This window comes from Colobus angolensis, unplaced genomic scaffold (assembly GCF_000951035.1).
Source record: "Colobus angolensis palliatus isolate OR3802 unplaced genomic scaffold, Cang.pa_1.0 Scaffold411, whole genome shotgun sequence".
NCBI classification, from domain to species: Eukaryota; Metazoa; Chordata; class Mammalia; order Primates; family Cercopithecidae; genus Colobus; species Colobus angolensis.
The window spans coordinates 1,924,808-1,937,151 of NW_012117500.1; the positions used below are offsets into that span (position 1 = coordinate 1,924,808).

General features: G+C 44.7%; 1 protein-coding gene across 6 annotated transcripts in view; it reads right to left on the reverse strand.

The window, feature by feature from the left end:
* RARB (retinoic acid receptor, beta) overlaps window positions 1-12,344 on the reverse strand; it is a 424,977-nt gene that overhangs the window by 26,191 nt on the left and 386,442 nt on the right. For all 6 annotated transcript variants that reach the window (XM_011956243.1, XM_011956250.1, XM_011956247.1 and 3 more), the window contains exon 4: window positions 2,183-2,343. In XM_011956243.1, coding sequence (XP_011811633.1) covers window positions 2,183-2,343 — 161 coding nt within the window. The remainder of the gene's footprint in view (window positions 1-2,182; window positions 2,344-12,344) is intronic.

A 12,344-nucleotide genomic window follows, 5' to 3' on the forward strand; every position in this document is an offset into this window, starting at 1 on the left:
CCCCATTTCTTAGGTCAAGACACCCCCACCTTGATACACAGCCCAATACAGGGCCTGAAATGCCACTGAATGGCTGGCAATTAGTAACTATTTCTGAAAGAAATAAATGGCGTACTTTCTGGTATTGGTTACTCATCATGTTACTTTTCTGTATTGTCAGATACACCCAGCATGGGGGCCAGGTCCCTGGAGGGTCAGTTCATAGCCAGTAGAAGACCCACGGCTGGATGATGCTTCTGCCACTACACTGCTAGATAGATATATTTGGGTCCCATCACAGCAGCTTTTCACAAATTGTCTCATTTCATCCTCCCAACTAGTTCACATTATTCCCATTTAGAGATGGGAAACCTGAGGCTGAGAGATGTTAGGTAATTTGTTCACTGTCACGGGGCTGATGGTGGCTGAGCAGGACTTGAAGTACATTCGTGTGGTTCCAGGCCTCTGTTCTGGATACATGAGGTCACACTCCACTTTCTCTCCCAGGTGAAAATGAAAGCTCCCTTACAGTATCCAGTCTTGTCCTGGCCTGTGTCCCTGCTCTGGGATGGGACAGTGCTCCCCAAGCTCAGTGAAGACTGGTTGAGGTTAAGCCGAGCCTCTCCCTCGGCCTGGCAGACATGCCAGTGTTCCTCCTGGCTGACACCAATGGGTGAGCTGGGCCCCAGGGTGCCACCCTGGGTCTTGCTTCTCAAAGCCCAGCTTATTTGCTCTTCAGAGTCTGGTCTGCAGACCAGCAGCATCAGTAGCCAGGCAGCTTGTTAGAAATGCCCCTAGGCCATGCCTGCTGCACCAGAACCTGCATTGTAAAAAGATTACCAGACGCATCAGATGCACACTGAGTTTTGAGAAGTACTGCTCAAGGTTCTACCTCTGCTTCCAGTGAGCCAGAGCCTCTGGGCTTAACCAGGGGACTTATCTGTTTAAGGTGGGTACCAGCCCTTCAGAAGCTGGTGCCACCCAACTGTGTTGCCTCATCCTCATCTGAGAAGCCACCTAGGCGTGTGCTGGCATCAGTTTCCGTAGGCGCCCCTCTGGGCCTGCTCCTGGTCACCATTCTCGTCTTACAGATACCATGGTGGCACCAACATCCCAGCGCACCACACCGCATGCTCACCAAGAACTGCTGCAAAGCCCCTCCACTCACTGTGGTTTTTCCTTCCGGGTATCACTACTTTGCCTTTTTATCTTCAGGACCTCCCATGCTATCCTTTTTCTAGCATACCAGTCACCAAACCACCAAGTGCTACAATATTTGGAATTTTTTTTTTTAAAGTATGTTTACTATAGCATTGTAGGTGAGCAACCTAAGGTTTTTAAAGAGGCCGGAACAACATTCTAGTTATATTAATTCATCAAATATCTATCGAGTGTCTATTACATGCCACAAGTTAGAAATATACATCAGTGAACATAATATATGCAAAAACCACTTGGAAAAATGAAAGTACCTCATGCCCTCTCCACTGGCACAACCTAGACCAGCCAACATACACCTCCTACCTTATTCACTCACTTCTCTTTTTCCTCCTTCTCTCTCTCTATTTCTAATCTCAGGGAAAGGTCATTCCTAGCAGAAGGCTGGGAAGCAGAGGCGGAACATTCACTCAACAGGGCATGGGGCATGCCTACCCCGAACTTTTCTAGGCCCTGGCTCAGGGGTTTGGTACATGTCCTCTCACAGAAGGCAGACCTTGGCCCAGGAGAGGGCCTCTTTATCTTGGCTGGATTTCACAGCTGGATTGGGGTTTTTAAAAGATGAGCCCTTGTCCCCCTGGGTCCCTCTGTACAGATGTCTGTCATGACCCATGTAACGCTTCACTGGCTTTACTTGTTTCCTTCACCAGACCAAAGTCTCTGAGAGCAGCACTCAATAGTTCATGTTGCCAGGGTTTAGAACACAGCCTGTCGTATAGCAAATGCTCAGTTAATGCATCTAGCGTGAATGCATGTGTGCATGACTGCAGGGAGGTGGCACTCAGCCTACTCACTGACTGCGCACGCCCGAAGGCTACCACACAGAGGGAAGTGGCTACTACACAGACCCAGCCGGCTAGCATGCAAGTCCCCGCCGGGCCCAGTGCAGAGCGTGTGTGTGTGTGTGTGTGTGTGTGTATCTCTGCACACATGCATGTGCAAGGTTTCCACACGCCCAGCAGCCTGGGGCAGGAGTATCTCTTACCGTGGTGTATTTACCCAGCTGGCAGAGCGAAGGGAAAGTTTCCTGGTGAGCTTTTCGGATCTTCTCTGTGAGATCGTCCAACTCAGCTGTCATTTCATAGCTCTCTGTGCATTCTTGCTTCGAAGTCTCCTTCTTTTTCTTGTTCCTGTCATTCCTGACAGCTGGAAATGAGAGAGAAGGCACACCAAGGGTCACTGAAGGCTGGGCCTGTGCTTCTGAGCTGGGAGGTTCCACCTCCCGATGCTGCCTTAAGCTTATTTGATATTTGGGACAGAAACAGGGGGAAGAGGGGGTAATAATACACCTCCCTGGAAAAGGGATTTGGCAGCCGGGGAGTCCCGGCAGAGAGCTAGGTGTGTCTTTCTGTATATGCATGTGCCTGTCAGTTGTTTGGAAAGCTTGGGCTCAACCCAGGAGGCTCAGAGTCTTGGCTTGTTGTGAGAGAACTTCTTCTGTGTGGACTGGATCTCTTGAAGAGAGAAGGATTTTTCCAACAGCTTTACCCTCAAAGGGGATACCCTGAGTGACACTGTAAGGGAAGGGTCAGGTCTCTGAACAAAGCTCCTGTTGCTTCATAATTAGTATTTCCTAGTTACACATTTTGGTGTCTTTGCTTTTTAGTTTTCTAAATTAAGTGACTGGCACTTTTGAAGGAACTCATCTGACAGGAGATAAGGATGATGGTTTTTGTCCCTTCGTGTTTTTCTTCTTTCTAAACTTTCTGTATGAGCCATGTTATCTTTTTTGGTCTATGAAGTTACTTAAAAATAATAATTGATACAGTATGAAACCTTCAGCCTGGAAAACCATTTATTCCCTTATTCGCCGGTCACCACTCGACTCCACCTTGTGTCCGGAACACTGGACCCACAGCAGGCGTGTGTCCTTTCCCTGTGCATGCTCCGGGCCAAGCACGGTACCAGGCACAAAGTCAGGGCCCAGGACACAGTGCTACGGAAGCCCGTGCTTCCGGCTGCAGCCCAGGCCTCTGGTATGACTGCAAAACCGAGTGTAACTCAAAGCTCTAGCCCCTGACTAGGATCTCGTGGGGAAAGAAACTGAAACCCTGGGAGGCAGACAGGTGAAACCAGACCAGGCCACCCCCTCCAGGAAGTCCATGTTCCCTGGGGGCCCCGTGGGTGCCAGGCTGGACACTGCCTGGCTAGGCCTGCCACCACCGTGACCTGGGAATCTGCACTGCAAAATGACCCAGGGCATAATCTGATCTGCCTAAGAGGATCTGGCCTGAGTTGCCTCCCTAAGAGCACACGGGTGATTTGAGAACTGGCAGTTCCCTGTGTCCACACCATGAGAACACCCATGTTTGGGGTGGGAGCTGAGGGCAGAGTAAGACAATAGCAGGAGGAGAGAGGAAGCGGTGAAAGGAAAGAGCAAGGGGTGAGAAGGGGGAGTAAAGAAAAAAAGGGAGGTGAGTCGTACTACAAAATCAGTGTCTGTACAAGCCACTCCTACCTAACCAGCAGGGAGGACAGCTGGGGAGAAAAGGAACCTTTTTTTGAGTATGTTGAACATGGTATCACAGTATCTCACTTGATCCCCTTATCAGGTAGGCAAGTTTAAACCCATTTTACAGATGAAGAAACTGAGTCTTGGAGAAGCTAAGAAATATGCTCAAGTTCACATGGTTGAGAAGTTCTTTCCTCACTTGGACTCACTTACTTATTCCTAAGGAAACCAACAGATCTGAAGAGAATACCCTTCTAGACGGTTTCCTTCCCCCAGGACTCTGAAATGATGCTGCTCATTGGCTCAGAAAATTTCTAGATCACTGGTGAAATGAGTGGGTAGCGCAGCCTCAGCTGTATTCTTTCCCAGTGCAGACTGGCCCCTCGAGACCTCTGTGACCAGATCCCTCCCAGCCAGTGCAGGACGCTGGGTGAGAGCGGGTGTCGTGGTTCAAAGCAGAGAGAATGCAAAGAAGCCGGTGGGCAAAGCAGACACAATGAGGGGGGAAGGTGTCATGCAGGGTGGCAGAGACGGCATGGTGGCTCTCTGAGAAGTGGAGCCTGGACTGCTGAAGGGAGGGAATGCCTGAAGGTTTGTGTGTGAGTGCGCAGGATCTCAGGTGACAGCCTCCCCTCTTTTCCCCTGCCTCTGCCACTGGCCTTCCTTAGCTAATGACAAAGTCAAATCTAAGCAGGGAGGGTCCTTCTGAAACACAGCCCCGAGGAAAAGGACTCGGCAGCTTTTCACAAAGTTATACACAGAAGTACCAAGTGACCCAGCAATTCCTCTCCTCGGTGTACACCCAAGAGAACTGAAAATATGTGTCTATGCAAAACTTGTCCATGAATGTTCATGACAGCGTGACTCACAGCAGTTGAAAAGTGGAAAGAACCCAAATGTTCATCACCTGATGATGGAGAAGGGGAATCTAGGATGTCCTTATGGTGGAATATTATTTGTCATAAAAAGGAATGAATTATGGACACATGCTGCAACACAGATGAAGCTTTAACACATATACCGTAAAGAAGCCAGTCACAAAAAGCCACACATTGTGTGATTCTAATTATATGGATGTCCAGAACAGGCCAATCCAAAGACAGAAAGTAGGCTTGTGGTTGTCAGGTCCAGGGGCCAGTTGGTGGGGAGGGAGGATCGGGAGTGCTAACGGGTTCAGGGTTTCTTTTTTGAGGAGATGAAAATGTTCTGGACTTACTGGTGAAGGCGGCACAACTTAATGGATCCACTACGCACCACTGAATTGTACAGTTTAAAATGATGAATGCTATGCTACGTGAATTATATCACAAAACAACACCAACAAGAAACCCAGAGCCCTTTGGGAGGCCACACATTGCTAAATACCAGGAACTGCTTTGAGTCGATTGTGAAGCTGAGATGACACCTACAGCTCCATTAAAATGCAGCAGCAGCTGCCATACCCTTTAGTGATTGTATAGCAAGGGCCACTGGGGCACCAGCAGGTAAAGAGTCCTAGCTCACGAAATCGCCACAGTAAGCCAGGTGAGGTGGGCATGATGACCCCGTTTCTACACTCAAGGAACTTAAGGCCCAACAACACCACGTTTGAAAGTAGTCAACCCAATGTGCATTTCAGTGGAATGTGCAGAGAGGCCACAAAACAAACTAACAACCCACCCAAGGATTCCCCATAATTCCAACCACAGGGAGCTCTTCAGGACCCGTGTCTGCTCCTAAGCACTCTGTTTCACTGTCCCCATCCACCACCAGGGGCCTGGAAAACTCAGATGAACAAACACAGCTCTAGAGGGTTACCAGGAGAGAGGAGACACCGTGAGCTCTCACCATGGAGTATCTGAACCAAGCAAGCAAGGGAGGGGTGAGGTCTTGTGGGAAAGGGCCCGGGGTGAGCTGCAGCTGGGGACCAAGTTAGGAGTCTCTGTTGGGTTGTACAGTGATAGCACCTGCCATTTGCAAAATCACAACGGTGAAGCCAGAGCACCGTGTTCTGAGCTTTGGGCCCAGTTTGGAGCACCCTTTGCAGCTGACTCAAAGGGGACCATGGTATAACCTCAGGCTGCTTTCCACAGTCCTTCTGTCCCCTAAACAAAGTCCCACCACCACTGTCTATGTCACTAAAGGACTCCTGGAATTATCACAAACTCTTCCACACGTGCAAAATTCAGGAACAACCCCTCTGGTGATAATGCCCCAATTACATACAGCTTCATAAGTTGACGGACAAATTTTCTAAACATGTGGCTTCAGCAGCTGCTTCCCTCAATGGTTTTAAACTCTGGAAGAACGCAGACACAGTGTTTGAGAAGGGCTGCCAAGAACCACCAGAATCAAGGAGGTGACGCAGTGCACAAGAAGCCACAGGGGCCTGGGGATGGTAGCTTTGTCCAGGTTCTTGGGACCATTGGTCCCTCTGAGGCTTCATGGTCAGCAGCTCCTGGGGCAGGGCAGGGGCTCATTCCCCTGGAGGTCAGCAGTGGGAGGCAAGGGGTGACACAGGTACTGCTGGGGAAGTCAGGAGATAAGAACAAGTGCCAGCTCCACCACTGACCACCTGGGGTCAACTCCAGAGGAGGCAGCTCCTTTCAGAGCCTCCCCCGAGATGGCAGTAGCACCTGCATGGAGACACACAGATGGTGGGTTAGGTGGGAAGCAGGTAGACTGCTGTAAAGGCCCACGTGGGTTAGTTATGCAGGAAGAATGTAAAGCCCTTCTGTGGGGAAATGGATGCCCTAAACACCAAGGACTTGTGGGGATTACTGTGGGGCCTGTGGCTGTCAGTGGCAGAGGAGACTTGCTATAAAAAATGGTGCTTGGAGAAGCCATTGCAGTGGCACCAAATGAGTGGGTGGATTCATTTGTTCCTTCATTGTTTTATTCATTCATTTAATCAATGAATATTTACTGACTATCTACTACGTGCCATCGCAACACAGGATGGTTCTTGCTGCCATGAAGCAAAAACTTATAGTAGGAGACAGACATTAATCATATAATAAAACAGTGACAGTAAAATAATAGAATATTGGCATCACTATTATTACATGTACTGCAATTAATATATGAGAGTATTATTTACCACAGTACTGAAAGTATTCATTACAACTATCATAAAGGCTTCCATTCATGGTAGACCATTCAATCCTTCCAACAACCTAATAGGGTAGATATCACTATTATGCCCATTTTGCAGATGAGAAAATGGAGGCACAGGAAGGTGAGTACCCTGCCTGAGGTCATGCATCCTGTGAGTGATACAGTCAGGATCAGAACTTAGGAAACCCAGTGTGCTCTGCTGAGTCTGAGTCTACCCCATGTACACACATTCTACAGCATAGTGAGTGTAATGAAGCATGCTACAGGGACCTGTGCCTGTGTATTACTGGGTGTGGCAGGGGGATCCTGCTGGTCCTAGATTAGGAAGCTAACACTGGGGAATTGGGAGGGTAAGCTGAGGGGCATTGTGGGATGGTGGGTGGGGAGATGACTCTCTTCTCTGGGAGCATAGGGTGTGCATCTGATGCTCAGCTCCAAAGGCTGCCTGGGATGTTTGATGGTGGGCCTCTTCTTTCACTCTGATTGCAACTGACTGCTATATGCACTCATATACCTATGCCAGACCTGGGGGTTTGACAAGCTGCTTTCAGGTATGGTGCACCCCTGGGAGGGAATGGGGAGGCAAAGAGAGGAGCAAACACTGTCAAGCCTGCATCAAAGCCCTCCCCTCCAAGTCTGTGAATATCTGAAAGGCAAGGGCCACATGTTACTTGTCTCCATGTCCCCAGGGCTTAATACAAGATCCAACCCACAGATGGGGGCCTCATAACTGTTTTGCAAATGATAAGGTAGACATGTAACTACATGTGGTGTTCTGTCCACTGTCAGGGCCTATATGTGGCAATACAGAGTTCACCTGAGCCTCTTTCTTCCAGAACTTAAAGTTCTCATTATCACGCTGGGGCCTGTGGGGGAATCACCAACTACTCTCCACCCCTACAGTAGTAGCCAGAAGGTTGATGAAGCAGGTGGGGCATTCAGCGGGTCACAGATGTGATTTATACACCGGATAGAACCCGGCCCGATGTTTGCAAAGCGCTTCTTGGATGAAAGGTGTTCCATAAAATATCAAGTATTCTCCTTGTGAGGGGCTAAGTGCTACAAATCAGATTTGGTGGCATAAAAGTAACATATTTATGATCCACTATCATATTGCAAATGAAATGAATGTAATAAAAGTGTCACTTATACAAATACCTCTGATGTACGGATCTCGACCTATGAATATGAAAACAGACACCCAAGCACTTTTATTTGAATGTCTAATCATGGAAATAAATGAAGTCATGTTCATTTTAATGTGTGCACTTGTGCATGTATCTGGAATATTGATTTTCATGCACACAATAAAAATTTAATGCAGGAAACATGCAAAAGATGTAGATTCACTTGGAGTCAGGAAGAGATGAAAACAATGCTTCACTAAAAGGCCTTTCACATCAAAAAAAAAAAAAAAGGAAAATACAATTGATGGTATTTTTGTCCATAAAGTTCTTTATATTCAGCTTAGCAAAGGAAGCATGATGGTCTATTTATTCTTGCTTGAAAATTAAAGTCTGGAATTTGTTCATCTTGACTCTTCAGCCGCTTGCTAACTGCAAGAATAATGAGTCACAGTCGGTGATCAGAGCTATGAGGCTGTCATGAGTTGGGGATGACCTGTAACTAATGCACTGATATATTTAAAAGAAAAACAGTAAAACATGCTTTAATTTTAGCTAAAAAATCATTTTCTAATCTCATTATATAAACGAGCTACCATAGATCTGAAGGCAGGTGGATCTATTACCAATGGTTAGAGACTTGCTTTTCCCATAACCTAAGGATTTAACTCAAGCATTTAACACAGCAGGTCCCATGGTAAACCGGGTAGAGGTGGGGTGAGTAAATAATTCTTCTACATCAGAATCTGCCTGAAGGGGCGGACTGTGTCTTTTTCCTAATAAAGTTCCTGCCATGTGAATTCTAGTTGAAACAGGAACAAATAAATATACAGAGAAAAAAGGCTAGCAGCTAAGTTTTCTTGCCACTCATGAGACATGTGCCTTTTGGGCCAGGCTGAGGGTAGGGCGTGGAAGAGTATGTTTTGAATGAATCAAGTTATTCCATTTCCGGACCTTGATTTCAGGGTTTGTAAAATGGAGGTCAAAATGGAATCCTACGAGGACCACTCCGAGTCTGCAACAGGTAGCATATGTGCAAGGACTTCAAAAGGGGACAGGAGGCCCCATACAACCTCAAAATCTAAGAGATGACCTGGTGTCCATTGTGCCAGCAATCAAGCAAGGAGCATGCTTAGAATTTTTACAGAATATTAAAGTCTTAGGGGAAACAGTCTGGACACAGCATTCTGAGAGTGTAACATGGATCTTCGAGCCTAGCTCAGCTTCTTAAAGTTATGCAAAGAAGTTATAGAAAATCCCTGAAATATCAGAATGTACAGATGTCAAATACTTCTTTGTAGTTAAAGTGGTATGTTATGTGAATGAAACTTTCAAAACAAATTTAATCACATTTCCCTCACTGGTTACTTTTTGATATGCAGATTTTTACCTCTTCTTGCATGAAGAGTCTTTCAAATACTTTTTCCCTCCTCTGTCTGGGCTGGTAAGGGCAGCCCTACTGTGTCGCATTCATTTTCAGACAAGCACAGTGTGGTGGGCATCCTTGCAAGGCAAGATATTTAGTTTTAGATGAAAAATCCTTTTATTTGGACATATGAGCTATAAGAAATATCTTAAGTTCAATTCCAGAAATGAGAAAAAAGAAAATGTTCTGGCATAATGTATAAAAGTAGGAACTCAACAATGAGTAGCTGAGGGACGACATGAACCTCTGAGATGCTTTCCTTCATCAACGGTTGTGCTTCTTTGCACATTTCCTCTGGCAGAAATGGGCTATTCTCAATGATGACTTTGCCTAAATCCTATCCAAAGAGGCATACGTGTCTGTGACTCCGTGTTTGTGACAGAGCTACCCAATATAAATAAGAGCTGAAATGAAGTCCTTTACTGATGGCATAAAACTGAATGTTAAAAAACATAAATTAAAGACATTGTGGCTGGCCCCTCTGCTTTTTAGCCAGGATAAAGTCACACTCTTACTGCATGATCAAGTCACCTTGTTTTTAAAAACTTCTGATCCAGAAAAAAAAAAAAGGCTTAGTATCACTTCCATAATCAATTTTCATAGGCAGGAAATTCTTTGCTATGCCAAACTCAAGTTCACTTCTGCTGAAGCCTAAGCTGCCCTTGTGTATCTGAAACACTGTAAGTGGGTCTTTTAACTTTTTTGAAAAAAGGCAGACAGTCTAAGGTTCAGGAATCAATAGTCTTCAAATAGAGGTCCCATATATCTAGGGTAAAAAAGTTGAGCAGGGATACAAGCACACCCCTTTATATTTCTTTCATGGAATAGGCATAGACTGCCTTTCAAACACAGAATCTGATGAAGGGCAGGAGGGCAATAAAGAAATTTCCCAACAGCAGACTGTTCCAGATAAGCTTGTATCTTGCTCTGTGTCATGTATATTCTTTATAACAAGTTATGGGCTTTCAAATATTAAATAACAGTCTCTATCATGACAAAATATAATGGCCCGATCTTTCATTCCTACTGTCCTTTAAAACTCAATACATATTTAGCAAATGAACTGAAGTTCTGTTTGATATTTTCATCATACATTTCCTCTTAAAATGTTATGTAAAATAGAAATGAAGTTTTTCTCAGCTTAGGAACAGTTCTGAGAAGCAGAGGTTCCAAGAGACCATAAAGAGGACAGCCCAGTTGTTCCAACCAAGACCGCACTAGATCAATCTGGAGCCAGCTTGCACCTGGGAAAGAGTGCAGGTAAGATCAGCAGAGTTGCCTACCCAATGAGAGAGCCCAGTGAACCCAGAAGTACAACCCGACTGATCCATGCTGCTGTGAACAATAACAAATGCTTACAGTTTTAAGCCACTGAGCTTGGGGGTTGTCTGTTACACAGCAATAATCTGTGTAATATAGTCTGTGTAAAGAGTGTTTTTACGCAACAGTAACACGTGCCCAAATGCCTTTTACCCTACAAGATATTTGAATACATGGTTCCCTCTATTCAGCATTTGAGGCAGAAAGAAAATAATTGGTCATTCCTACAACTCAGAGTTCCAGATCCCACCCACATCTGTTACAACACACAGAAACGATGGCATTGTTCCCCATAGGTCTTAAATAATATGAAAGGAACATTGGACAAATGGAAGGACCCTGGGGTAAAATTTCAAAAACCTGCATTTTAGCTCATCATTTATTGTACTATGTAAGCTCAGGATAGTCTCTTAATGTCTCTGAGCTTCAGTTTCCTCACCTGAAAAATGAGGATATTAATTTTTGTTCATTGCACACAGGATCTCATGTATATTTATATACATGATTGCAACACAGTGTAACATGAACAAAAATAGTGGGAGTCCTATAGCAATTTGTTTATTCACCAAACATTTATTGAGTCCTGTAGCCACTAAAGAAACTAAGTAAAATAAAGCATGAGGGGTTCTCCTTTCAATAAATGAAATGCACATGATACATAATATAGAATATAAGGATTTAATATACACAAAAGCTTTGAAATGTGAAATGCTAAGGAAGCAGTTGAGGAAGGAAGGTAGAAAGAAACGAAGGAAGAAAAAAATGAGGGAGGGAAGAAAGAATTTTTATCCAAGACAAGACCAGCATTCCAGCCTGGTGCTCTATAGCTGGAGATGAAAGGGAAGACAGAGTATGGAAACTGTCAGTTATTAAGCTTCCAGTGAGTTCATCTCTAATGTTAGGACTTTGTGTCTGAACTTAGCTTAGTGAACATTTATGGCCACACTCATGTCCTTGGGATTCAACATTTTCTGAGATTGCTTAACATACATGATGGATTTCTGCTGAGCCATCCATGTGTCAATAAGGCATCTGAGAGAGATAGACAAATGGCTTATAATTTTGCCAGATGTTTGCCAAATATCCTGTTAAGATATGAATGTAGAGAAGCTCTAACATGTTGTCAAATAAATTTTAGAAACCTAAATCATTAGAGAAATGGTCTACATGTTAGATATAGTAGGTGCTTATATCACATAGTTAGTTTAAATGAAAAACCTCACTTTACAGCATTTCAAATGGTTCACACCAGTCTATATACCCATAAGTGATTCTCAGTGAGGTCCTTGAAGTGCTAAAATTTCTAAGGATCTTCAGAATCACCACATATAAATCTTGTTCAGTATAGCTTTTGTTCTAAATGCATTCTATTAATTTTAATTTTTAGAAAATTGTCAGTCCATGTATGAGATATATACTAGCCCACTGTTGGATATGATTAGTCAATTAACTATAATCTTCTTTCCTAATCATTATAGATCTGAACAGTGTCATATAACTGGGAGTTTTTTCCATCCATCCATCCATCTGTCCATCCATCTATCCATCCAAATAGACATCCGAGAAAGAATTGCCTGTTTATCCAGTCCTTCTATCTACTCATTCATAAACACATCTGTCTGTCCATCCTTCCATCTATCCAATGCAGCTGCCCATCTATCTGTCCCATTTTCCATCCATTGATCCATCTATGTGTCCATTTGTCCATCCTTTTATCCATTCATCTGTC